General features: G+C 43.6%; 1 protein-coding gene across 5 annotated transcripts in view; it reads left to right on the top strand.

Moving 5' to 3' along the window:
- LOC102788182 (palmitoyltransferase ZDHHC14-like) overlaps positions 1–27,842 on the top strand; it is a 51,241-nt gene that overhangs the window by 17,600 nt on the left and 5,799 nt on the right. For all 5 annotated transcript variants that reach the window (XM_087833083.1, XM_087833087.1, XM_087833084.1 and 2 more), the window contains exons 3-8: positions 1,945–2,105; positions 13,748–13,900; positions 19,805–19,942; positions 22,481–22,529; positions 24,109–24,211; positions 25,788–25,897. In XM_087833083.1, the coding sequence (XP_087689209.1) occupies positions 1,945–2,105; positions 13,748–13,900; positions 19,805–19,942; positions 22,481–22,529; positions 24,109–24,211; positions 25,788–25,897 (714 nt within the window). The remainder of the gene's footprint in view (positions 1–1,944; positions 2,106–13,747; positions 13,901–19,804; positions 19,943–22,480; positions 22,530–24,108; positions 24,212–25,787; positions 25,898–27,842) is intronic.

Here is a 27,842-nt window from a genome sequence, read left to right as displayed (position 1 = left end):
AGCTTCTTCTTCTTCTTCAGGGTTTAACGGCAGCTGTCATCCTTGTACATGCAGTGCTGCCATCTTCTGTTTCAGTCCGTTATTACACTCTTAAATCCATAAACATGGGGGGGGGGGGGGGGGGCGGACAACTTCTGTCATTTGTTTTTCTGTCATTTGGTGTAGTGTGAAAGACTGTGGGGAGGTCCTCATCAGCAGGACAAGCAGTAAAACCTAAACTGAGAATACAGTTAGACCAAAATCTGTGTCCTCCTCCACGTGTTGCAGAGCTGTCCTGTGGGCCTCTCGGTCTTATGTTTAACACCTGTCATTTATAGCATAGGCCCTAGTTGGGCTTTTATAGAAAAAACTATTATACTACTCATACATATCTATGTGATAAATACAGCACAACGAGCAATATGAGAGTATTTAAACACTAAAACACACGTGGAGGTGAAGAGCAGCCTGATTTGTGCACATTTTAATATTTACAGTTGAATCGGTGATGATATTTTTTCAGATTTCTATAAATAAAAGTGGGCTGCACTGCTGCCTCGTCCCGTGACGAGAACATGCTGTTTGATCAGTGTTAGAGGATGATATCTCTGCTGTGGTGAGTGTAGAAGCAGGTGTGAAGCACACAGAGTGTCCACGTCCTAAAAAGAGAAGGCAGCATTTTTAAATCATTCAAAACTTATATTGACGTAAAAGAAATGAGATTCACATTTGAAGCAATGAATTACCAAGGAGAGCAGGAGAAACGGCTTCCTGCTGGGAGCTGTGCCGTCTGCAGCCTCCCACTGACAGTCGAGTTTTCTGCTGAGCTCGGTGTCGCTGTGGATGCAGAGCAGCAGGACTGGACTGTCTGCACTCAGCCAGGGTACAGCTCAGGTCAGCTTCAGTCTTCCTGAGTCATAAAATCTTTTACTTGGTATTCATCTCACAGAGCCTCTTATCTAGATTTTATTTTTAACTTCACACCAAAATGAACTGATGGTGACAGGATGTGTAAATTCTCTTTTCTTATGAGAGGACAGAAGACGCTGGATCCCAGTTCAAATGTGCGTCCACTCAGACCGCTGTCGTTAGAAGAACCCAGCATGGCAAATCTAAATATGGCCCAGTTCAGCAGATTAACTGCACATATCAGAGGATGCAGCCCCCTAAGGTGCTTCATCTGAAGACCAGCGTGATAAAACCAACCTGAGCTGGAAAAAGAAGCCGATGCTAAACATCTGCACGAGTCGAGCTGCATAGTACAGCATGAAAAACCATGTTTACTGATTCGCTGGTGTGTGTGCTTACTGATTGGCCCATGAAATTTATGTGTTCAAAATACAGAGCACAAAACTGGTGAGTGACATCACACTGCGAGTAAAACATAACGAGGGAAAAAACATGCACGCTGCATGGTTTGCTGTTTCCATAAACTGCGTAACATGTCGGCGGCATGTGCTCAGTCCTGCCAGTGTGGCGGTGCTGCTCTGCATTCCTCAGCAACATCCCTCGCAGCATACGGCTGCCACATGTTCCTTCGGCCGTCCTCGTCTGGAGTAGTTCCTCTTTGCAGACCACAGTGTAACAGATGAAGTGGGATGCAGCAGCCTGTGTCCGGCCTCTGCGGGACCTAAATGTGATTACTGTAATAACCACCTGCGCTGTTGGATGTTTAATGGGATTATGTGAGTTTGTCTCATTAAAGCAGATTAAAACACAGGGGACTGACTCTTACATGTGCGTCGCTCTATTAAGCGGTCATATCCACTTACTGGTCATTAAGCAGCGAGAGTTTGGCGTTTCCACTTCATCAGTTTCCGCGCTCGTCTCCGCCGGTGTCCGTTACGTGCTAACGATTAAATCGAGCTCGGCAGCCTGCCGGCGTTTGTCCAGCGTTACGCCGAGACTGCGTTTCTGCCGTCGTTGTTGCTCATCTTTTCCTCGTTGCCTCTCCTTGTCCTACAGTTGTCCATTCCTGGCGCAGCAGCTGACTCCAGTCATCCCGGTCATAGGAGGCGTGCTGTTTCTGTTTGTGCTGGGGACGCTCCTGAGGACGAGCTTCAGTGACCCCGGAGTGCTGCCCAGGGCCACCCCCGACGAGGCCGCCGACCTGGAGAGGCAGATAGGTAAACCCCCAAAACACTGGGATCAAAACCTGTTACTGAACTGAAGTTTGCATTTTTGTGCTACGATAAAGGGAGACCTTTATTGATCACATCACACTGTTTAGTTATTATTTGATTAGATTATAGGTACATGAGCAATAGGGGTGGGGGAAAAATGGATACTGTGTAGCATGGTGATATTTTGTTTGCTAATAATGTATGGATACAGGAACAGCAGAAATCGATATTTTGTTACAAAAAGGTTTTTGTGCTCTGACTTCAGAGCATGTTGATCCTTTTTCTGAGCAAGAATCCTGACATTCCTTCACTGTCCAAATGTGTTTAATAAACATGACAGTTTACTTATTTTAATTTAAGACATGTTTTATTTTAATTAAGTTTAAAACGTTTTTATTTAATGTAAAATTATATTTTGTTTTAATTTACTTTCAAATTCTTCAGTTGCTGAAGGGGCTGCATAGTTTTCATAAACTGCATAGTTCAGAATAGCTATAATTGTACCAGATGGTTGATTCAGTTAAGTTGGACTAGACTGTGATACAAACCGTTCAGTTTGTCAACAATCAAACTGAAATGAGAGAAAGACTGAGTGTGAGACTTTGATATTAGATAATGAATATTGATAAAGTTTACCTTTATGGACAGAATCTGAAAATATTTTTAAAAATTGCAATAATATCGTATCGTGGGATGTTTGGTGATTCCCACCTCTAATGAGCACGTGGCTCATGAGCCTTCTGTGTGTGTTTAGTGTTTGTTTTCGGGAATCCAGCTCAGACTGACTGTAACAGCACTTTACATCCAGGATGAGATGAGTTCTTGGCGCTACTTTAACCAAATGGGCTTTGATGTAACGCTTACTCATAAATTATCTTCTGATAAGTTCCAAATCTAATTTGTCATATGAAAGATAAGACTGTTGATGCATTAGGAGATACTTGATATGAGGTAAGTGAATTACTGGCAGCAGAGCACGAGTCAAAAAACAGCCAAGATTATTTTGAGACGTGGACCTGTTAATGAAATTTGGAGTGTTTTTCTATTTTGTCACCAAAGCGAGCTGCAAAATCAGCTGATATGCAGAAAAGAAAAACCACGTATCGGTGCACAGATACTGAGGTGATGCATGTATGTGTGCATTACTACAAGCTAGTGTTGGAGGCTGCTGGCAATGTTGAGAAAGGTGGACAGCGGTTAAAGATGAAGGCCCACTTCCCTGTGAGCACGCCTAAAAGTGCTGCTTCTCCCATCTGAGAGACTTGGTGGCAGTAGCAAACGTTTGATTACACATCAAAGGTGATGGCAAGCTCTGAAGTGAAATCAATTCTTTTTATTTAAATTAGAGCTGCTGAAGTTGTGCTTTGTAGCTTGATCCAAGCAAAATGTAAAGAGGCAGCTGACCTGATCAGGAGTGAGTTAGACAAAGTCACTAAACTTAGTCTGCTTCCTGAGGCCTCTTTCAGAGAAGGAAAGGAAACAATCAAGGGTCCTCCAGACTGGAATTTGCACTGGAAACTGAATCCATTTTAGTTACTGACTCACTGATCTGTAAATGTGTCCAGCTGCTCTGTAGCTAAATGGATTACCACCACTTAACTGATGGTTTAACTTTGCAAAGCCTGTTTTTAAAGCCTTCTTTAAAGTTCTGCTGTTTATCTTTTCTTTTTTTGTTTTGTATTTGGAATGCAAAGCTCCCGTTTCCCAGCCATGGGTCTTTTTCCGTGCTTCAGGCCACTAGGGCCTCATTAAACAAACTCTGGACCGGCTTAATTAATCTCATTAGGAGACTTTAAAGCTTTTGGAGGGAAGGTACAGTACAGAGAGCTCGGAGCGGCGGGGCTGAGAAAGAGCTGTGCAGAAGTATGTTATGTTGGTATTCCAGAGGATAAACAAACGAAAGGCCGAAAATATGAAAAATGTTGACCCAAATACCTCTTTACCCCCTCTACCCCCACCCAACTGGCTTTTGTGCATTTCCAAGCAGGCTGTCTGCAAACTGGAACCTCTTCCTCACAGACTGATGATTGATGTCCGGCTGATTCTTTGTGCACAGGTTGTGAAATGATTAGAGGCATTAAGCAGCATACGATTATTTCTTTGTTTTGGTATTCATTCCCATCATATTTAACTCTTCTTTGTAACCTGTAGATGCAGGATTAGGATGGGTTCAAACAATATTACAGTCAAATCTCTACGTGGGTCCCAAGTGAAAAAACGACGGACATGAGAATCATTCACTAAGGTGACCTATGGGTGTATATTAAGATTGCTGTGCCACGAGAGTGTTCACCTTCATTTTTACGTTCCAGGATTGTAGTCGATATTCTATCCAGTCGTCTGCATGACAGTAGATTAATAGGCTGCCTAATTATTGGTCACATTGTAGATCTTATTATGTGCAATTTGAAAGAACCTCACCTGTAATGGCATGAGGGTGTCACACACATGCACACGCTTCATACGTGGTAAAAACGTTGTTCAAATGTGTTTTCCATAGAGCTCGTGCCTCTTCTCACACCTCCTGTTACTTTTTCCATTCAAACACTATCGTCTCCTCCTCCTCCTCCTCCTCCTGGGTGCATGCTCTCACAGTTCTTTTTTTGGTTCTAGCGATGGCGTGGAAGCTTGATATGCAAGACATTAGCAGCACATGTGTTAGCTCTTAACTTAGCAACAACTAGCCCGGCATGTGCCCGTCTCTTTCAGGCACTCTCGTCTTCACTGCTGGGATTCAAAAGAGATTTAAAAAGCAACAAAAAAACATTTCTGTCTACTTTTCAGGTGTCGGTGATTTTGCACAGGCATGCTTTTGTCGTGCGCTCCTTCAGTTCCTCCTTTCTTACTTGCAACACGACTCACTCCTGGCAGCCTTATCTTCTGATTCAGACGGCTCTCATCTCTTCTTTTTTTATTTCAAACCTAATATGTGCTTATGTAACTGCAGATATTCATAATAGCGAAGCAGCTTTGAGCGGGGGGAACTTCACATGTGCTGCCATAATGTAACGTCTCTGCTCCGCTCCAGGCCTGTTTCCCATGTGCTCAGGTGCTGCTTTGGTTTCTTTTTTTCCCTACAGCATTACTACAGCCAACTCTACATCCACCCTTATTTCTTTTTTAACCATTTACTATATTTATGTTCAGTATCCACAGTGCTACGCTGCTTTAGGATGAAATCAAACCTCTGCAAACAGCGCTGACCCCGTTTTATGAATGAGCAGAGATTGAGATGTTTTTGGAAATGGACACCTGTGTGTGTGTGTGTGTGTGTGTGTGTGTGTGTGTGTGTGTGTGTGTGTGTGTGTGTGTATCCAGGTAAAACAAGGTGTTGAGCACTAAAGGAACCAAAGCTAAAACGAATTGTGGAAAAAAATCTTTGTTAACGGAAATATAAATCCAAACAGGATATTTTAGGATATTTTGAATGCATTGCATGTTTTATGTGTTCTGAGTGCATACAGCGCCATAAATCCCTTACCTCATACATAAATAATGATGTTTTCAGGTTAAAGTACTGCAAGGGTCAAAAATGACACCACTCTTATTGATCGGTTGGCTCAACACCGGAGGGGCAGATGTGTGTACAGCACGAGACATCGAGGCCTCTCAGCATCCCTGCGCTCACGATGCTCGACCTGTGATGCCATCGTCGTGAGCGGATATTCAGAGTGGTCAGCCTGGAGTTTTGTCTAAATTCCTGAATCAAATATGCGGCATGTTTGGACATTTGAGAGTTATGAGACATGACGCAGTTTTTGTGATCCACATTCTCACTGTCCTGTCACTTAGTGCAGTTAATCATTGGAGGACGTCTGGGGTCAGGAAAGGCAGCACAGCTTGTTGTTTATCTCAACTTGAACTTGAGACGAGCTGATTTCTCTTCAGTTTGCTACATTTGACGTGTGTGCATGTCTGCCCGCCTGCCCAATATGTCAGGACTCGACAGGCTGGCATCAGTTCAGCTATCACATGCCAAATCCGAAAGACTCTCTGAAGCATTAATCAGAGGGAAAGATGGTCAGAGCTGCCGGTTTCCTTTTCCCACTTAATGTGGTCCAGGCCAGTTGGTGAATGTCAGGACAGCCTCGCTGTTTTTCCAAAGCTACCAGCCAGACTCAAGGCCAGCAGAGGAAATAGATTTTGGAAGGCTTAAAGCGTGGCCTGCTGGAGGAAGGATGGGGACATCAGTAGGGGATGCAGCCACATTTAGTCCTTTCATCGCTGGGTGTTTGAAGGTAGAAGCACATGAAATACATGATTGGTTTTCCTTATCTTTACCTTATCTGATTGACTGGTTGATTATACAGGAGAAGACAAAAGTTTGAAGCACTCAGAAAACTGAATTGTGCTCAGTTTAATGGATGAAGTTAATGTTCCACTAAAGGCGGGATCCCTCAAGGATCCATTCTAGGTCCTTTTGTTCTTGATGCACATTTCACAGCTCGTTTGATCCTTCAGTAGTCAGTGTCGCTGTTATGCAGATGACACCGTTTTATCTGCCTGCGACCCTTCATGAGGAAATATCCAACACTTATCATTTCAAATCACTCGATTTTAGTCAAAGCTGAGGTGCCTCCTGTTTCTCCACTGTTTCTATTTTTACACTTTATGTGTTTATGTTGAAGCTTTGAGGTTGACCGCTCACACCCTGCAGTAGTCCACTACGACTGTTTGTAATAGCATAACAGGCCTGAAGTGTTCTGCAGTTATTAAACACGTTTCCTGTAATCTTATCACCAAACCCACATCATACTCTGCTCTCAAGTCTCTTTTCTGACTCGCACCCTGTTTTTAATTACTTTGTGTTTATTCTTTGCCTGCGCCTTTGGCAAAAGCTTGATTTAGATGGCAAGCTCAAACACACACCCCATTACCAGAGAGACGAGCTCGAGCCGTTCTCTGTGAAGAGAGCCAGCTTAATCACATTAGATACAGCTTCCTTCGCCTGCAGCGATAAGACACTGCAAACATGCTCGTTGGATTTTTAACACCTTTCAGGGCTGCTCAGAGCATTTCATGTATTTTGGCTGGGAGCAAATTTTGAGGCTGCACCACAAATAAGAGCTTTTATCCCTGAAATGACTTTTACGATCACGAGCTGCTTCTTGAGCATCATAAGACGTCTGACACGGCTCGTCTCTTCCCTTCTGGCGTATTTGGCCCTTCAGTCCTGGCCATCGCACCGTTAAATGCCGCTAAAAGCTGGAACTGATTTGAATTTGTTTGGTCATAGACGGCGAAGTCCACAGAGCAGCGTCGATGCTGACCCGGTCTTGACCGCTAACTCTCCAAATGTAAAAAGCGAGGATAAATGAGCCAGAATACACCAGAGGCTTCAGGAAGAGATCAGAGATGCTCTCGCAGTGACCTGCTGTATCGGGAGCTCGTTTAAATCCTGAAGCCTGGTTGGCTCTTTGAATTTCAAAATACCCCACGTCTGCCTGCCGTAGTGCTGACACGTCTGCCCCGTCTCAGGGATGAATGAATAATACCTGCTTTTAAATTACGCTCAGACTTAAGCCGCTGCACGCTTCACCTCCCTCTGCTCATCGGTGGCGAGCGCCCTCGATCACATTTGTGTTTGACTTCATTGTTATTGGCCTGATAAGTAATACGGTTTGCAGCTAGTGGAAAGAGGCTGTTACAAAGCTTCACTTCAGCATCTGTGAATTACTTTTACATGGATCTCCTGATAAAGGAGGGACGTCACCAAAGAAAAGCTCAACAGGGTTCATCATCACACCGAGACACAGAGAAACTGTTGGGAGGCACGAGGTGGTGTGCAGACAGCCACAGGTGCTGCCTGTGTTTAAATGTTGTCTGAAGTGACGGTTTCTACACGTGGCATCTGCGTGCAAAGACCCAGGGCAGCGTTACGTAACAAACACACAAGTTCATCCAAACCCTCGACAGTTTGTGTCACGATCGAGTGTGCTGCGGAGTCGTTTCACTGCGGCTGATGTAAAACAGCCATCTTCTCTAGTCTTTGTCTCCTCTGCGTCGAGGCTGCTGATGGCTCGTTCGCAGATCTACAGTGACGTGGACGTGAGGAGAAAGAGATGAGTCGATGACAGAGCTGCAGGGGACTCTAACAAAGGAGTGCACACAAATAGAGCCGTCACTGTGGAGCTGTTTCACTGAAGCTCACAGGAGGAAAGAGGGATAACAGACAGTGACAAACAAACTTGGCGTGGAGCTGTTACGCTGGCCTGGATCGACCCTGTCCCCTTAGATACACGGCGCAGGCCGGACCACGTGACTTTAGCACTAGTCTTTGCCTGGTCTTTCCCGGTGGTCTCGTTGTTCTCCGGTCAGGAGTCCTCGGTGAAGCAGCAGCAGTCTCCGTCCTAGTTGTCATATCTCACTCTGCTGAATCCGAGTCTTCATGGTCTTTCTTAGTTTACCTCGGAGACACAGTACATAGTCTAGAAGACTAACAGTCTTAGACCCACACAAGTATGTTCTCCACGGGTCTGTGTAGGTGGTCTCTGTTCCTCCCAGATTAGCTAAGATATCATAGGTGTGACTGTAGGGCTGCACGATTTTGCATAAAATGAGAATCACGATTTTTTTGCTTAGAATTGAGATCACGATTCTCTCACGATTTTCTTTTCCAATATAAATATTTATTGCACTTATTAACTGCACATCAACTTCGTAACAGTTGAGACTGAACATAAAAACAATAAATAAACATAAAAACAATAAATAAACATAAAAACAAATGTCTCACATTTTGTCGTTGCCGCAAAATGTTGTACTGCTTGAAATTGCGTCTCCACCGTTGCTCGACACTGCGTGTATAGAGCAGGTAGTGCAACAATAGAAAAATAGTTGCGGGACGGCACTGTGTAGCGTTTGTCTAGGGTGTTGATCGTTTTCCTAAATCCCTCGTTTTGCACAGTGTTGATGGAGCCATATCTTTGGTCAGGTGATAAGTGATAGCCTCCGTAATTTCTTTGTGCCTGCGGGAGTTCGACGGGTATAGGGAAGCGCTGTATAAGGTTCCCGTTATTGATGTTTGGGTGGTTGACCGGGACGGATTTTCTCCTGTCACTTTCTCGTCATCCCTGACGTGCTCTCCGTTGTTTTTTCCTGCCAATTTTAGCAGCCAGCTTCTGTATCACGTGGTATAAGGCTCCGCCCATTTGTTGAGCAGGAAGAGTGAGCGCTTGTTTTCATGCAGATTACGTCCCGGATCAAAATGCCGTACAATCGGCGTCTTTTTTTTTTTTTTTTTTTTTTTTTTTTTTTAAATCGTTGTCATTTGGAAATGAGATCGCACATAAGTATGAATTGAGATCGCGATTTTCTAACGATTAATCGTGCAGCCCTATGTGACTGTGAAAGGCTGCACGTCTCACGTCGACCTCTCATTCTGGCAGTTTGGATTGTTCTAGACCGAGCTTTGACAAAGAATCCACTCAGAAAAGTTGTTAAAGAACATGGAGTTCAGTCCCCTGAACAGAGACCACAGCAGTTGTGTTACACACACACACATGAAGCCTGAGTAAAAGCAGATGTTCCAGGAAAGGAGCTGGATGTTAGGTTTGAACTCGACAAACTTTGTATCATGTTGTCAGTCCTGAACTGAAGCTCTGCTGCTTTGGATAAAGGTGGAAAGTGTAATTACTAAATTATTATATGTGAGGCTGTTTTTAAAGGAGTTAATTTTGAAAAATATCCACTGTTTTAACTGTCTGACATGACAGTTTGACTTGATGTGCAGAAGGTGAACTTCACAAAGTCCAGAGTAGCTGCACTGAAGTACAGAGACTGTGTGAAAATAAATCATCAAAGCTTCATAAAAGCAAAAATGTCAAACTTGGATATTACACACACAAATCTTAACCATTACTATTATGATCATTATTTAGCTTGATGAAGTCAAACCAGCATCACCACAGCCTGCTTCAATGTTCCACAACTGCTTCTTGGTTAAATGGAAACAAAGCGCTGGTCCTGCCTCGGTGTACGCGGTGACCACAACAATGGCAGCGTCCATCATACCAGCAGCTGTTTCACAATAAAATCAAGTGTTAAGCTGTAGTTAGACCAAATATTTAACACCAGCTGATACTGATCCTTTAGAAACTGATCACTGGATTGTGGTTTTTAACTCTTGTTTGCTGTAAAACTCACAGCAAACACATGCAAATGTTTTTAAAAAGAGCTTTGTGTTTTAATACTGCTGAGACACGCCTGTATTTGCTATTTGAACAGGTTATATCATTGTTTTATTTGCACCTTTGTATTTCTTAGTTCTGTGCTGCACTCTGGTTTTAGTTTTAAACTTTGGCTTTAAGTTAAAGGTGTGTGTGTGTGTGTGTGTCCGTGTGTGTGTTTTGTACCGGAGTTGTTTTCCAGCAGACCTTCTGCAGATTTGTCTTGCGTGTACACAACACGATGGCGATTAGATTCTCTTTATACCTCAGCAGGCAGCACCGAGCCCAGTTTGGCTGACATTGAATCCTCATTTAACTTTGAGTGTGAGGGTGTAAGTGGGCACACACTGTGTACGTGTGCATGCTTGTGTGTTGCGTTACATCACTTTCCAGTCTGCCTTATTATCTCGCTTCAAGCTCTTGGACCCGGCCTATCTCTCTGAGGGATCTCCCACTAGACACTGATGTAAGGCTAAGCTTCGGCCGCCCGTCGGCCGAGTGTTCGAACGGCTTTGTTCAGCAGAAAAGCTGCTTTGAGTGTAGCGTGCACTGAATGTTGATGGGCTGCTTAAGGTGTGCATGCTGTCGATTTGCAGTAATAGTGGCGATTGAGGCCGGGCGGTGAGTAGATGAAAACATGAAGAAGGATAAAACTTTATTTTATGGCACAAAACTGTCACAGTAGCTGACAGTACGTTACAGAGCTCAGGAAATCACATCAGGAAATCACATCAGGAAACTTGGAGTATTTCTCAGTGCCTGATGTTCCAGGTTCAGGGGTCAGGATAGATTTTGCCGGAGTGTCGACCGCTGAGCTCGGTGTTGTGGCAGGTAGAGCAGAGCGATATGGCCAAAAATATTTATCACGATATATATTTGAAAATTTGCGATAACGATATAATTGACACAAGACAAAATACTTTACAACTTCACAACTTTATTAGTGCAAAAAACCTCTATCAATATATTTTCACTTAAACAAGCAGCTGTTTTTTATCTGCATTAAAGTTATATAAAAATGTAACAGTGTAAATGCAAATTCTTCGCTGACAGTTTAACCAAAAGTCATTTCCAGTGGAAACTGGCCGACATATCCTCAGCATAACCATGTATAACATCCACAACACTTAAAAAGAGGTTATACACACACAATACAGTAATATTGTGTTGAAGCACAGTACGTATCACTCCGCGAGGCTCCGCCTACGATAGCCGTAATGCTCCAACAATCCATCAAGCGGTGCGGCTTCGTAGCTTAGCAAAGTCGTACTGAAACATTTGACAGATTTTCGAGCGCCGTGCACATAAAATCGTTTCGAGGTCAGTAAACACAACCAGAGTTCATACATAAGGCACACGGGATTATAAGGGTCGATTTAAGTGAGCCGTATTTTCCAAACAACACTGTAATAACGACGGCCCGCTAGCATGCTCTACCAAAAATAGTGCTTTGTTGTGTATCTGACGGACGAAAGCTAAACCGGTTCATCCGTTTCATTCAACGATCCGCTTTTGCCCTTCTCGTTCTCCGTCGCCGCCATGCTTTTCCGCCGTGTGCATATGAAAACAAAGGCACTGCACATGCGCGTTTTACCCACATTCTATCGTAGTGATGGGATTTCCGGTTCTTTTTAGAGAGCCTATTGAAGAGTCCTTTCTTCATGGCCATTAAAACATTTTTAGGTTAAAAGACCTGTGTTGTTTTTTTGTTTGTTTTTTTTTTTAAAATCATGTCCCTGCTTTGTCACACTGAATCATGTCGAAAAGATAGATTTTCATGGCTCCCCCCATTACCATTACCTTGTACTTCTTTCTACTAGTGATGGGATTTCCGGATCTTTTTAGAGAACCGGCTCTTTCGGTGAGCCATTTCGTTCGTGACCGACACATCACTATTCTATCGCGATATCTCATTTTCTTATCGTTGCCCAACATTATACCGGTGGCGCCCGATGACCACGGTGTTAGCTCGCTCGAGTGGACCGTCAAGCTAGCTCTCAGGTTAGCAGTCAGGAGAGACGGGGTTTCTAAGAAGGAAGGAGGCTGACCCCTCTGTGACACAAGCATCACGACTGCCAGCCGATCCTGGCTGGAGCAATGATGTAGAAGCTTCAGAGACGACGCTGAGAGAGCGCTCCCCGTAGTGAGACACCGAAGCGAATGTTTGAAAGAGAACTCACAATATTTGCACATCTGATTTAAAAATGTGTGCTTGACTTTCTGATTCTGCCTCTCTGCTGCTAAAATTACTGTATGACGTGACACGAGTCTGTCAGTGTGTGCCTTTCGCTTCTTTCCAGCGTTACAGAGATCAGAGAATGTGCTTGACAAAGATTTTACTCTGATGCTTCAGAAACACCCTCCACTTATCACCGTTCTTTATTTGGCTTGATAGGAGCTAATTTAAATATAGATTTTACTGTGCAAAGAAGACCTAAACGACGCAGCATTAACGCCGTGGAAGGTGAACAGAGCTCTGAGTTGTTCTCACCTTTTGTTTGAGTCGGCAGAGAAACGGGACGAGTGAGCGTGAGACTGGGACGGCGCTCTGCAGGCAGCGACCACAAAGAGACAAATTCAATAGAAGAGAACTTTGTGGCTGCATTTCCTCTGCTCTCCTTTAGAAATGTCAAACACCCACATAAGCCTGTCAGCCCGTACCCCCTGCACACACACACCACACCACTCTGTTGGCAATGCTACGGGCTTCTGTGTAAATGATCTCAAAATTATCTTCCCACTCACACTATCTCTGCTCTCAGCATGTGTGAGAGTGCTCAAAGCAAGCGGAGTAATAATGGGATCCAGTCTATACCTTTTCATGACCGCCATTGCGCTCATCTTTACCGTTTAGCCTGTCATCGCCGCCGTCCTCCGCCACCAGAAGCCATTCAGAGCAGCTCGGCAGCGGTTTTCTTTTCTCTTTTCATAATGGAGCATTGTTGTATTAATTCCACTTATAGTGCCTGACCTGGGTGCAGTTTTACAGTCGGGTTCGTTAGTATTTGGACAGCGACGCACGGTGTGTCGTTTGGCTCTGTTAACCACACAGGATCAAGACGTGATTGAAGTGCAGACGTTCAGCTTTGATTCAGCAAGTGTTGCTTTAACTGTTTCCATCCATAGTTACTCATATTCAGGCACTCAAAAGCAAACTGGATCATTTTAAATGTAAAGAACAGGATTATCAGTGGATGTATCAGCTCAGTAGTGGACAGGATCACCTTTCAGAACATGCATCATGCACTAGATTTTCTGTCTAATATTGAGTTAAATTTTGGCGCTTCAGTAGTAATCCTGTGACAAGTATTCTCCTTGTTTTTAATGTATTTGAATCTGGTGTCACCCTGCCAGTGCAGTAGTCATAACACGCCCACAGCAATAACGCCACGTGCACGCTGCAGCGTATGTGGGAGCTTCGACATCAGGTGTCTTTTCTCTTTGATCTTTACGTCTCTCTCCTTTATTTTCCCCAAGATGTGGCTAATGGCGGTACCGGCTACAGGCCCCCTCCCAGGACTAAGGAGGTGGTCATCAACGGCCAGACAGTCAAGCTGAAGTATTGCTTCACCTGCAAGATCTTCAGACCACCGCGTGCCTCCCATTGCAGCCTCTGTGACAACTGTGTGGGTGAGTGGCAGTTATGCTGTGTGCAGATTAGGACTTTGGGATTTGGAGTGTCGAGACCAAGCCTGGGGCATCTATTCGCTCTCTATCCACTTCCTGGGTTATATTTATTTAAAGGTCAGTGAGGTCAGAAACAAGCTTTTATTCATCCAAGAATCAGGAAGTTCTTATGTTAAAGCAGCCAAAACATAAAATCCAGGCATGGTCAATAAACAAATTCAGGATCACAAAATAAGCTCAAATAGAAAAATCAAATCTAAATACGTTCCAATGAGAAGCTTAATAACTCGGATCTATTAACCCTTTAAAACCGGTCAGAGCGGACACGCTCTGTTTTGCGTAACTATTTTTAAATCCTTGTAGCTGCAACCACGTGAGCTAGCGCAATCATTTTTTTTGCATATGAAACCGGAGGAGTTGTACTTACATCTTATGCCATCAGCTTGTCCTCGGTCACAGTTTCCTTCCACATATAGCTTTGCAAAAACTGCATAAAAAGCACTTGCAGCAACAAAAACATAATATTCCAGAAACACGCTTTGATCAGCTGTTCATAACACTTCCTACGTTGGAATAGACGTCAGCGCGAACTATCGCATGTCCGCCATTACCTGCCCGAAACCGGAAGTGACGTCATTTTTGCGGAAATGTAGTTTTTTACCATCAGGGCCTCATGAGCCTATACTGGTGTTTTTAAAAGTTATGTTTGACTTTATGACTTTCTGTGTGGTTTCTGGGATGCTTAGGACTCATATTGCACTGCTGGAAATAGTTTATTTTGATGCATATGCTGCTTTTTTGCAAATTTGCATCATAATATTTATTTTCGTTTTTCCTGCAGTATATAAAAATTGGTGTATTTCAAAAATAAAACTATGAAGACACTCAAAATAAATTTCCTGTGGTGGGAAACTATTTTGTGCAACTTTTTTGTATTTACAGTTTTGAGGGATAAGCCTCTTAAATTTCTCTAACTAGAAATATATGTTAAAAAAACAAAAACGATTTTCAATTTTTTTGTAGTTTATTGCACTTTTTTGCAATTTATGTAATTACTATGGACTTAATGCAGACATATTATTAAAATCTGGGCTGTAATGGTTGTTTTGATATATAGCAACTTGAAATGCTCCCAAAAATGGCTCCACAGCATGTAAACATATAATATAAGCTCTGGCAGACTTGGTTCTATGGTAGGTCTTAAAGGGTTAAAATAAAAATATTAAAACACAATAGCAGAACAGATCAGCTGTATAAAAAGATGGAGAGAGCCAATAAGACGTCACCCACTGGTTCATGAAGTGTTGTTAATGAAGCTTTGAGGTGGGTGCTGTCAGTATCTCATCCATCACTGGATGTGATGAGTGAGGGGCGGAGCTTACTGTCAAACCGCACTGATACCCTGAACATTAAATTCTACAAAAAGAAATGAAGACCTGAAGTGAGTGAAAGATCTCATGAACTCGGGTCCAACAACTCAAGCTTGTTGTTGTTGGTCTCCCCCCCCCCACTGTCATGCCCCCTGGTCGCTATTAGTAGGAATGTAGGTTTAAAGTGAGATGTGGAAGCTGTCTCTGGGCAGCAATGTGTGAAAAGGTCAAATCATCACTTTGTAAAAAATGTTATTACCCCAACAAAACTAGATCGAGTTTCATTAAAGTGTTTTTGGAGTTTTACGACCTGCAGAGAAGAAATAATAGTTTAGGAAGGTAAAGATGTTTCATTAAAGCCAAAGTGTTTCATCAGAGAGCTGTAAAACAGCTGTTCTGTGCTGTGTGCCTGTGTGGGATTGAGCAATAGGTCTCTGGGATATTCTTTTAAATTTAACTCAAGTCACTTCCAACTGCCTTTTCTCTCACGTCATTATAGACGAGACTTAGAAGCAGTGGAAGTCCTGTTCTTCCTTTTTTGTTGTTGTTTTAGTGTTTTTGTCCCCAGTCCTCATTTTTCTCTCTGTATAGAAAACCAGGCTGTTTTAGTTCCTGGTGAACTGAAGAGACACAAACATGAAAAAGGAGAGGCTTGACACACGAGGATAAAAGCAAACTGTTCAGCTTCTGCTGTCCTCTGACTCAGACCAAACCCTGTTTTTTCCAACAGTATCCTGGAAATTGTTTGGTTCAAAATGATTTTACGATCAGTTTACAGTTTTGCACCTGTATATATAAATGTTTAGCTAGTGATGCAGGCCTTCTGGGAATATACAGCAGATACTGTGTGGTTGGAGGTGTTTGGCATCCACAGACCAACCATCTGAGATGGTTTTGCTGCTCTATAAAACCACATGCTGCGTCTCCTGAGAGAACCGAGGCACAGCAAGGTAATTAGTAAAAGATGGAGACAGAGATGCAGAGACCTTTGTGTCGGTATCTGTCTCATCTGGGCTTTTGTGCGCCTCACTCTTCAGAGACGGCTCAGTCTTTGTATTGTCTGTTTCCTTGTCAGAAGAGGAACTGAAAACCTGGGAGACAAAGATGAGGAAGTAGTAAACACGGGGAAAGATGTGGCGGTAAGCAGATGTGACAGATGCACGCTGACAGGAAGGAAGATTGGAAGCTGAGCGCAGAGATAAAAGGGCAGGTATCCTGGCAAACAGAGGGGCACATTTTAATGAATGTGTGCACTTTATATGCACGCAATCAAATTGTGAAACGTAGCAGAAAAGGCCCCAAAAACACACAAACACACAGCGAAGTAAATGAGCGGAAAATGGAATCAAAAAGCTTTCCCCAAACCAAACATGGTCACAGAGCAGCGCCGCTCATAAAGATCATGGTTATGAATTCTAAACACGCTGTTTAGGTTCCAGCTGTGAGACGTGAGTCACAGATGGAGGGAAGTGAGACGGGACAGAGTTGGGCTCCACGCTGCAGGTGGATGTGGGTGATAAACGCGACTCTCCAGGCTGCTCTCTAAGCTCTCGGCCTCCACCCGACTAATGAGGAAAAATGGTTTGGGAGCTGGATGACTATTCACGGGTCTGATAAGACTTTTCTGGGACCTCCTCTCTCGACTGGCGTTTATTCTTAAACTGTAAATGGGGATTACTCTGGCAGTGTTTCCCTGCCTCTCGACTCTCTCGCTCCCCGCCGCCGCTGCTCTAAAAGCCAGGGGGATAACAAGCTCTTAAATAAGTAAGGAGCCAGAATGGATAGGCCCTCCCTGGTGCAAGCGGAGGATAGGATGGCAGAGTCACTTCCTTTTAAGAGGGCTATCCCCTCGGGAGTCATAGAGGAAGCTTATAAAAGTGAAGCTCACAGATGCCACCTCCTTTCCCCTGCAGTCGTATTCTGTTGTTGTACAGTGTGTACAGTGGGGTCTGTGTTTGAGCTGTGAGTGGATGCTGTGGAAGCTGGACTTCAGGATCGTTTGCTGGGATTCATTTTTTTCTGATGCTTCTTTTGTTAGATGCAGTTTTAATGACCCCATTAGGGAAATGACATTACTACGTAAGCAAAACAAACAAGAAAAGAGGGCAAGATACCACTTTATAATGTCAGATACCGATATCATAAATTTGGATATCTGCCGATACCGATATAAATCCGATATAGTGTGTTTTATAATGAATAAAGAGGTTTTTAAAAAATATCTTGCTGCATTTTGTATAAGTTGATACTCAAGTTTTAAAAAACCAAGCAAAACTAAAGTTATCCTGTTACACCTGTATGCAAAAATACACCAAAATATTTCATAGTTCAGCAACACTGATCAATCTAATAAACCTGCACCATCCTCCCTATTCTGGTATGTTAAAGAGTACTTAGTGGAAATATTAAATAACCTAACTAATAGGGTCGCAAACTGCCCAGCAAAAAGAAGAAGAAAAGGAAACACCCCCCACCCTCCGCCTCGTGATGCTTAATTGACGTAATCAACTTTAATTTAATGCACGAAAGAAAAAAAACCCATAATGCACAGAAATCAATAATTTTTCTATAATAATTAAATAGTTTGAACATCTTTCTTCAACAGAACTGCAGACTGCACAGATGGTACCCAAAGGAAAAATTACTACAGCTTACTAGGGTATATTAGACTTAACAGTTACTATATACAGTAATGGACTTCTATATATTTTACATCAGATTAAAACTTTGGGTGTAAGAGTCAGATAATTATTTATTAAAAGCTCGACATTTTAAATGAGAATAAGAAAGAAAAGTATGTCTTTGTGCCCCCTTTTCCCTGTTCATGCCCTATCGGCCCCCCTGGCTACACTTTGCTAGCTCCGCCCCTGCACAGTTACGTCAGCTGTAGAAAAAGATCCTGGTGTAGAAATAATATTAAATAAATTCTAACAACAGCTGATCAAGCTTAAACGTGCTGCTGTTGTTCAGCCGCTGGTTTCCTCTTTCTGGTGCAAAGTGGGCGATAAACAAACGAGAGAGACGATCAGCTGATCATTGATCAGTTTCATGACTGAAGTAGCAACAGGAGAGAGAGAGAGAGGCAGTCGCTCCATATATCGGTTGTTAAGCTTAAAGCTGCAATGCTTTACAAACATTCAGAGATGAACTTACACACTTGCTTTACTTCTCTCTGGGATAAGTTTCTTGGAGATGAAATGCTGGTTTGGTAGCGAGGCTACAAATACTCAACCAGACCGCCGACAGGTCTCGCACGCCACAGCGCTCTATCACGTGACCACACTGCTCCAACGTGCTACGGTTATGAGCTGAGTTACGCCGTGTCGCAAGTTTTCTGAGGTGCTTTTGTGATATTTAATGAATCGGATTACATTTTTTATTTCTCTCCGATATCCGATCCAGTAATTTAGGTTTTGTTATAGGTTAATATCACTGCCGTCTCATCTTGTGTTAGCCGTTGTCTCCACCTGATCTATAAAGTGTAAAGGTTTTTACGCTTATTTTACGCTTCGTCCTTTAATCGCTGCAGAATATTGTTCCGTGCGCTGGGATCTGCATTTCTGCAGATTCTTTGAATTTTTAAGTTCTAAATTTGATTTTCAGAGATGATCAAGAGTCAAGTCGTGTATGGAGGATGGATTTTAACTTTTGTTTTTATGTTATTTAGATCTGAAAACACTCTTGAAAAAGCAGTGTCGCAACCCTGTGGTATCCCTCGAGCCAAAGAGCCCACGATTACCATATAAACCATGTTTTTCCTTCTTCCACAATCATCGGTCACCTGACGCTAATGATCGGGGGCAGACTTTGTGATCGGCAGCTTTTACTGTTAGTGTTTACAGTGATTGTCTAAAGGGAGGCGCCGGTTTAACCAGGCGTTGATTCATGGAGACAAAACGAGGTCATGTCATCTCACTAAACCAATAATGGCTCTGATTAATTAGTTAAGGGGCTACCACTGTGCACAGCTAGTGCTCCACACTCAGACGTGGCACTGATGAAGTAACAGCTCTAACAGCAATCAGTGACATGATTGGTGCCCTGGAGCTGCTTTCAGTTTGGCTGAATAAAATGTCACCGGCTGACTTGGTGAGGATTTCACCAGCAGCTGAAGGTTTCAAACTACATGAAGAATTACAGAGCAGTTTATCAAAAATTACTAAAAATTATTCAAGCAGTGGATTTCAAACATTCTTGCTCTAACCTCGTCCCACTGTGGCAGTGAGAGTTTCACTCAGTCATGTAAGAAACACATCATTCCTCTATTAGCTCGTTATATAAATAGGAAGGTTGTTCTTTGTGAAAATGTTTTATATTATTATGCCAAGACCCAGAGGGACACGTCCCCTCCCCCCAGTTTCCCACAGTTCAGGATTTGTGCTGTTTATCTGCACTGAAGTGACCTGTTTGTGAACATCTGTGCTCCATGAGAAACGTGATGTCTTACAGTTTTACCGACGCGTTGGAGGAACGCCACGTTAGGTGCGCTTGTCCTTGAAACCAGAATAAACGTGTGCGTCTCTCCCTCTCCACACAGAGCGCTTCGACCACCACTGTCCCTGGGTGGGGAACTGCGTGGGGAGGAGGAACTACCGCTTCTTCTACATGTTCATCCTCTCGCTCTCCTTCCTCACCATCTTCATCTTCGCCTTCGTCATCACGCACATCATTTTAAGTAAGTATCCACGAGGACGCGTGCTCTCAGGCGTAGTGCAGACGCACAGTCCTCCGGGCTGTTTCCAGTCAGCAGGTTGTAAGTGGGCGTCGTGAAAAAGCTGCAGCTTTCTGGCTCTTTATCATAATTCCAGCTGGGAGCAGGCAGCGGGTTGTTGGGGGTGTGTGTGTGTGTGTCTCTTCAGGTATTGCTCATGTTGTGGGGAGCGAGACATCACAGAGCCTTTCTTATGGGCACACAAAACAGATGATTGTGTCCTTTGCAGTTTTGGTCTTTTTCTTTGACCAAAATGTGGACGTTAAGTAGGATCGTAGATGTGTAGTCGAGCTTCTCGTACAGCTAATCCTACCAAATTATCAAGTTTATTGTTTTCATCTCGTGTAATCAGGTGGATAAAATCATGTCTTAACCCTTTAAAACCGGTCGGAGCAGCACGCTCTGTTTTGCGTAACTATTTTTAAATCCCGGTAGCTCTGCAACCACGTGAGCTAGCGCAATAATTTTTTTTGCATATGAAACCGGAGGAGTTGTACTTACATCTTATACCATCAGCTTGTCCTCGGTCACAGTTTCCTTCCACATATAGTTTTGCAAAAACTGCATAAAAAGCACTTGCAGCAACAAAAACATAATATTCCAGAAACACGCTTTGCCGATCCGATCAGCTGTTCGTAACACTTCCTTGTCCATCAGGCGAACTATCGCATGTCCGCCATGACCTGCCCGAAACCGGAAGTGACGTCATTTTGCGGAAATGTAGTTTTTTACCATCAGGGCCTCATGAGCCTATACTGGTGTTTTTAAAAGTTATGTTTGACTTTATGACTTTCTGTGTGGTTTCTGGGATGCTTAGGACTCATATTGCACTGCTGGAAATAGTTTATTTTGATGCATATGCTGCTTTTTTGCAAATTTGCATTATAATATTTATTTTCGTTTTTCCTGCAGTGTATAAAAATTGGTGTATTTCAAAAATAAAACTATGAAGACACTCAAAATAAATTTCCTGTGGTGGGAAACTATTTTGTGCAACTTTTTTGTATTTACAGTTTTGAGGGATAAGCCTCTTAAATTTCTCTAACTAGAAATATATGTTAAAAAAACAAAAACGATTTTCAAATTTTTTGTAGTTTATTGCACTTTTCAATTTATGTAATTACTATGCACTTAATGCAGACATATTATTAAAATTTGGGCTGTAATGGTTGTATTGATGTATAGCAACTTGAAATGCTCCCAAAAATGGCTCCACAGCATGTAAACATATAATATCAGCTCTGGCGGACTTGGTTCTATGGTAGGTCTTAAAGGGTTAAAGACAGAAAACATACATATTAGCAGTAAAACAATAATATTGTTGGTGCACCTCAAGGTTTAGCTGTAGGTCCTCTGATGTTTAGTTAATAAATGACTGATGTGGACATCCTGGAACTTTGCTCTCTTTTAAAACACAAGTTAGAAAAGTTGTGTCAAATTTTGTTGAGCGAATTTTAGACATTAGTAACATTGTAACTAGCGAGGCCTAAAACGCTGCACATCAACACTGTGTCACCAGCTGGATGCAGTTTGGACAACATTAACATCAACAGACTGAATCTGTAAGCAACAGATTCATATCAGCGTAAAATTATAACTGCATGTGTTTCTTAATTTGGGAGAATAGTTGTGTTTGAGTTTTCATATCGTGGCATCCACCTGCTCTAGATGAGTTAAAGCGAATCACAACACGCCCACATCTACCAGACAGGACTGTAAAACACTGAACCCACACAGCTGACGACATATCTCTGACAGCTTTCTCCCAGGCTGTCAAACAACAGAGGAAAATTAAATCTGTCTTAATGTGAAGCAGCATCCTGTAAGTCGCTGTTTCTACAGATCATCTGTGGTTTAGTGATCGTGTCTTTGTGGTAGTCGTATGATTCTGACCTCACCAGCCTTCAGGACTGCAGCACATTTACAAGATGGACCTGCGTGCTCATGTTAATGTGCAATCTCCCTTTTATTTAAAAGGCTACATGAAGTTAGCTTAAGGTTGAGTTACAGTTAGACGAAGTTTGGACTAATGTCGTCTGAAGCCATGGACACATGAGTGCGAGTGCTGGGAACAGCAGCGTGGGTCAGGATTAGCTTGTAGGGATGATTAAAACTCTTCTTGCAGACCATGTTAGACACTGTGAGTGTTCCTGGCTCAGAGTGGGTTTACAGGTGGCTGCAGTCCTTCATAGATACTGATTGTAACCTTTAATCCACTTTGTAAGTCTGAATGAATGAAGACAGTAGGTAGAGATGCTCCCTATAACCAGCTCCTTCATCTGGCTCTGTGCCGCTTCTCTACACACTTGGAAGATAAATTGGAAAGCCAATTAAAGCGGCACACTCGGCTGAGCTCAGTTCTTCTCGTCAACTCTTAACCTTTACTCAGGACAGTGTTTGCAGCAGGTAATGGCGTAGCGCTCAGTATCTCCCACATTCTGTGTATGTAACAGCAAACACGAGCTGCGTGCTGCTCTAACACAAACTGTTTCCCTTTCACAGGGTCTCATCAAAACGGCTTCCTCAGCGCGCTCAAAGACAGTCCTGCCAGATATCCTTTCACCGTTCCACGTCCGTGTCTACTTACACCTGGATTTTTCTTTAAGCAGTCACATTAATCACACATGTATCGTTGCTGTCTTTCATCTCATCAGTCGCTCTCGCTCTGCAGGCCTACTTGTTGTTCCAGAGTATTTAAAAGTAGAATGGGAGGCAGAGCCTTCAGTTTTCAGGCCCCTCTTCCAGTTTGGATTCAGGAAGCAGACACTATCTCTACTTTCAAGATTCAAACTGTATTTTAAAGCTTCTGGATCAGGTGACTCCGTTGGTTGTCTTTCTGAGGCTCAGGTTGCTCTGGGACTTCCCAGGATGCCGAGCGCTGCTCTGGCTGTTGGATCTGTTCTATATGAAATTCCTTGAGGTGAACGCTGTGGTGAACTGGCTCTGTATAAACCTGAATTTTCACAAACATTTATATTCCCAATGATTACTCTGATGTTACGCATGCAGATTATTCCACAGGTCAGATTTATCTGCATGCCTTCCTCTGTTATTTTCTCCAGCTGCGTCTCTTGCATGACTTACATGCATCTGATTAGTCTTGTACTGCGGGGCTTACGCGGCACGCAGGACAGCGTCGCTCTTCAGCCATGTCATGTGACTCAGACGGTGTGTGCGGGTGTTGTTACAGTTATTGTGTTTATTGTAACCACGTCTGGACTGTTGTAAGTCAGATAAAGTTGAGCAAAGAGGTTCATCGCAGCCTTTTAGCTGTGAACTGTTCACATGATGATTTGGAGTTAATGTGTGGCTGCTGCAGAAGGTTAGATGGCGCCAGCGCAGCCTCGCTTTTATTCGCTTTTTAATCATGAAGCAGCTCGTGACTACTTTGGCAGCCCTTTAATGCATTTTCTTCTGCTTTAAACACTTTGATGTCTTCTCTCACTTAAACACGGCGTGGAGTCGTGCGAGGTCAGGACTGATAAGCCCGTTCAGAGGTACAAATGAAGAGCAGCTCTAAATGATCCCGGTGCTCGGTGTACAACGCAAATCCGGTTCAGAGCACGGGCTGCCACGCCGCCGCTCTCTCGCTGCCCTTCTCTCTGCGATAACTTTCTGAGGCTGATAAAGTCTGCTGTCCTGCAGCGCTTTAATAAAGCTGAATTGCAGTCGATACTATCGCAGCAGGCCTTTGTGCTCGAAGAATGATGACATGCTTTGTCCTTGCTGAGGAGGAAGAGATTGGAGGAGAGAGAAGAAGAGCGTGAGGCCATTATGTTTCTGAGAGGATGCAGTATGATGCTAACCTACTGAGCATTTTCCAGCAGCCCTTCAGCCACTTAGTTATGGTGTCTGGGTATTTGTATGTGTCATCCTTGCAGGTGCACATTAAGAGTCAGCGGTGTTTGTTTGTGCGTGTATGTGGGGCGGGGAAATGAGCAGTACGAGCCAAACGAACTGTAACTGGGAAGTACTGGCGAGAGGAGGGCGGCCCTCAGGCTGTGGGTCAGTGTGCTCGCTGCTCGGCACCACCTCGGTGTTCGGGCTGGCTGCGTGGGTTGTGTGAGCTTTCATATTATCATCTGTCACTGCATCACCACAGCAGTTATTCCTTGACTTGTTTGTGTCACTGTGCTGGAGTTGGTGGTGTGTTTCTTCTCTGTGTGGTCCATCGTGGGCCTCTCAGGCTTCCATACCTACCTGATCAGCTCCAACCAGACCACCAATGAAGACGTGAGTATGGACACGAAGTGCATCACACCACACGTGCTGCAGAACGAATGTTCACGTGTGTCGTGTGCTAACAGACTCGATTTAAAGGGCGGCGACGCCATGAAATGTTATTTTCTAATTGTTTCAATTGAAATGGCACTAAAACCATTCGATCTTTTTATTGGTTCATTCACTCATTTTCAATTCGGTGCCAGCAACTGGAAAGTAGCGGGCACATCACACGGGAAGAGTTGTGATACTAAAGTGTCGAACCTGCTGCAGCGTCGAACTGCTCGTTAGTTTTAATATTAACGTGATTAGACTCAGTGGGGGAGGGGCTCCCACAGCAGCCCCGAGGCAGCGGATCAGCTTTACTGGCCGAGAGAAGAAGACGAGCCCGTTTTTGTACAACAACAGCGTCTTTATTCATCGTCATGTTCTACATCTGCCAAATCATTTCAATCAAAAGATTTTAAATATATTTAGCGGCGGGCTCACAGGGTTAGGCTTTGAATTTATACGTGAAAGACTTTTTCTTCATGTTGAAGCTGACTGAGCAGCTGCTTTGAGTTTTAGCCCAGGATGGTAACAGAGGCTCCGCCTCCATGTTAAAGTACACATGTGATCGCCTTTTCACCGTGGAGAAACAGAAGCCACGTCTTTGAAAAGTTATTCACAGAGAACACGTTTCTATTTGTTGTCACAGATGTGAGGGAAACGCTCGTTCTTCCTGCAGTTTCCTCAACACTAAGCAAAGTTTCTTTATTTCATTTTCCTGAAACGGTTTCTTCAATTTTAAATTCTGATAGAAATGATCCAAAATATTGATGAGTTGTTTAAACCTGTTTGCTTCACAAGTAACATAAGGCCAGTAGCTCTATCGGGTCACTGAGTACTCTGACTTCTGGACCAAATATTCATGGTAACAAAATTGATCATTTGGGATCGTTTCCAGTGGAGGAAAGAGGAGAGCGAACAGTTCAGGAGCCGACGCCGTGAGTGTGCGAATCAAACGTGTAAGGGCCTCATTAATGCTGAAGTGTGGGTGTGGCTTATTTCACATTCTGCAAAAAAACAACGTAAACATGTCCGCGTCCCAACTTTTTTCAGAAGCATATTCCCAGCTTTCCCATCAAATTCCAGCTCATCACATGTCGTTATTTTTTTACTGTTTCAGTGATTTTCAGGTTTTAATCAGAAATTCTGATTTGTTACTGTTTTGGAAAACGAGCTTTAAAGTCCTCAGTGACGTTGGGTCCTTGTTAGCCTGAAAATACACACTGATGTGTGCGTTTTAATCCTTTTAAAAGAAGCGTTTTTAATGGAGTTTCTGATTATTTGCTCATCTGTGTGCTGTGTGTTCATCAGCTGCACAGAAGCATGGACTCACAACTTCTGTCCACCTCAGACTGTGAGCGAGCGGTGCTCGAGCTTCGCCGGTGAGCTCAGCTGATTCGAGAATGGCGATGATAATTTTCAAGGTCACAGAAGTGCGCACGGCCCGCTTGAGCTCCAGACTAGACACAAACAGCAGCGTCTGTTTATCGATGACACTTTGGATATTTATCTGTCTCACTGAAGCTTTGCATCTCTGCAGATAAAAGGTTCATGGTCATCTAAACGAGGGAAGGACAACTATAACCCCTACAGCTATGGAAACATATTCACCAACTGCTGCGCGGCGCTGTGTGGACCCCTGCCGCCGAGGTAGGCTGGGTGTTTGTGTTTCTGTGAGGCGATGCACTCGTTCCTCGATGGTCAGATGAGGACAAAGGGCCCATCGTTCCCTGCTCTGGGGGGAAAAGCCATCTCAGTGTCATCGTAGTTTCCCATTTTCTCCAAAGGCAAAAATAAAACTGTTACTCAGAAGTGTTTGATGTGAGGAGCTGCTGTGAAATGAGCCGCCTGCAGCCTTTTCTCTAAACATAGCAAAGATACCGCAAAGCATTTCAGGCCTATTTGAACCAAATCCGAGATCAAAGTTTCCCACATTGATTAGATTTTTAGACTTTTCTGCCCATGTGATCGAACAAACACACAGAGCAGCTGTCAGCTCGTGTCTGTGCGGCTGCACGCTGCCCCCGGCGTCGTTCTTATGTCAGTTCCCCATCTGTATATGTCAAGATGCTGCTCCTTCATATGCATGTGGACAACCTTTAACTTATTACATGAAGGAACAACACAGCGAGTCATTACTTTAGTTTCCCATCGTACAACTCCACGTTCTGTCAAACACTTCATCCATGTTTTACTTTGAATATTACAAATTGTAGTTCTTGTCATATTTTTCCTCTAAAGGAGAGTGAAAGGTCTCCCCAGTTTACCACAGTCCACCTTTAAATACCGAACCTTTGAAAAGCTTGAAGACAAAGTGTCCTGAAAGCAAACTGTGCTCAATCATTTACATGAACAAAGATTATGTAGGTAAACAAATTCTGCCTGAAACAAGGAATCGATAGTTTGATGAATTTGTTTCTTTTCTCTGGTGCAGGTTTAACAGAGATTCAAAGTTTTCTCTGTGGTTGGTTTTAAAGTTTCAGAAGATGGTGACTATTGTGCAAATTCATTACTTTACAAATCCGTCCCTGCCAGTGCCAGTTCTCATTACTCATCCGTGAGTCTGAAGTCGCCATTTCCTCTGATTTTTATGGCTTGGTGGTTAGAAATGAGGCGCCACCTTGGGTCGACTCTGTCAGAACAGCACAAATATCTTTTTATCCTGAGGAATTTGCAGCTTTTAACGATGCGTTTAAGAACCTGCAGAGTTCCTCAGTATATGCACATGTATAAGAACAGTGTGTTTGGCTGTTCTGTGCTTTTGCCGTCACGAGCTGTACATCTCCCATAACGGCTGCAGCGGGTGGCAAAGGAGAGTCCTCGGCTCACAGGTGGCTGCCAGCTGGCTCTGTGTGTGGCCACAGGTGTCGCACAGCTGGCCTCACCTGCCTCTCGGACTCGGCGAGCTCAAACCCACAGAGACAAAAGCCTTTTGTGTTTTACTCCCTGCACAGATTCTCCACTCACACTTTCAAATGCATCAAACTGCAGGTTTTTAATCCCAGCTCAGTCCTGCTGGAGCTCACCGTCAACACTTTGTGTTAAACTCTCATCGAGCTTGATGCCTCAGCTGTGTCCGATCGGCCTGTGTTTGGCTGATAAACAGCCCCCATCATCACACGGAGCCATCACTGTGCAAAGTTCAGCAGGTTCTTCTCTAAGCAGCAGAGCTGTGCAGCTTTAACCTTGGGTTGGAAATGATGGTTCACTCCACAGATGAGCGACTGTGCAGTCACAGTTAACAGAAAGTACGCCCTCATTCACTTCCAAGGTGCTGCATATCAGGACATAATACGATTAGCTGCTCTTAAAATGAGGTAAATACAACCTCAGGTGACACAGTACAGCCTCAGTAATTATTAACAAAAACTGAGACATCCTCTCTGTAAGTAACAGCCAGCAGTGTGAGCACTTTGATAAAAGCAGAAGTTTTGGTGGTTTGCTGATCTGAAGCATCCGAGCATGTCCGACTGTCAGCAGGGTGTCAGAGGGCAACGTGCCCGGAGCCACAGGGTGTGTGCACGAGGTCATCAGCAGGATGGTGATCCCACACACGGCAGCAACGGTCCAGTGAAAGTCCAACCTCAGAGAGCTG

The sequence above is a fragment of the Neolamprologus brichardi genome, chromosome 19 (assembly GCF_056152115.1).
Source record: "Neolamprologus brichardi isolate AB-2024 chromosome 19, ASM5615211v1, whole genome shotgun sequence".
NCBI lineage: Eukaryota > Metazoa > Chordata > Actinopteri > Cichliformes > Cichlidae > Neolamprologus > Neolamprologus brichardi.
This window is presented reverse-complemented; position numbering and strand designations above follow the sequence as displayed.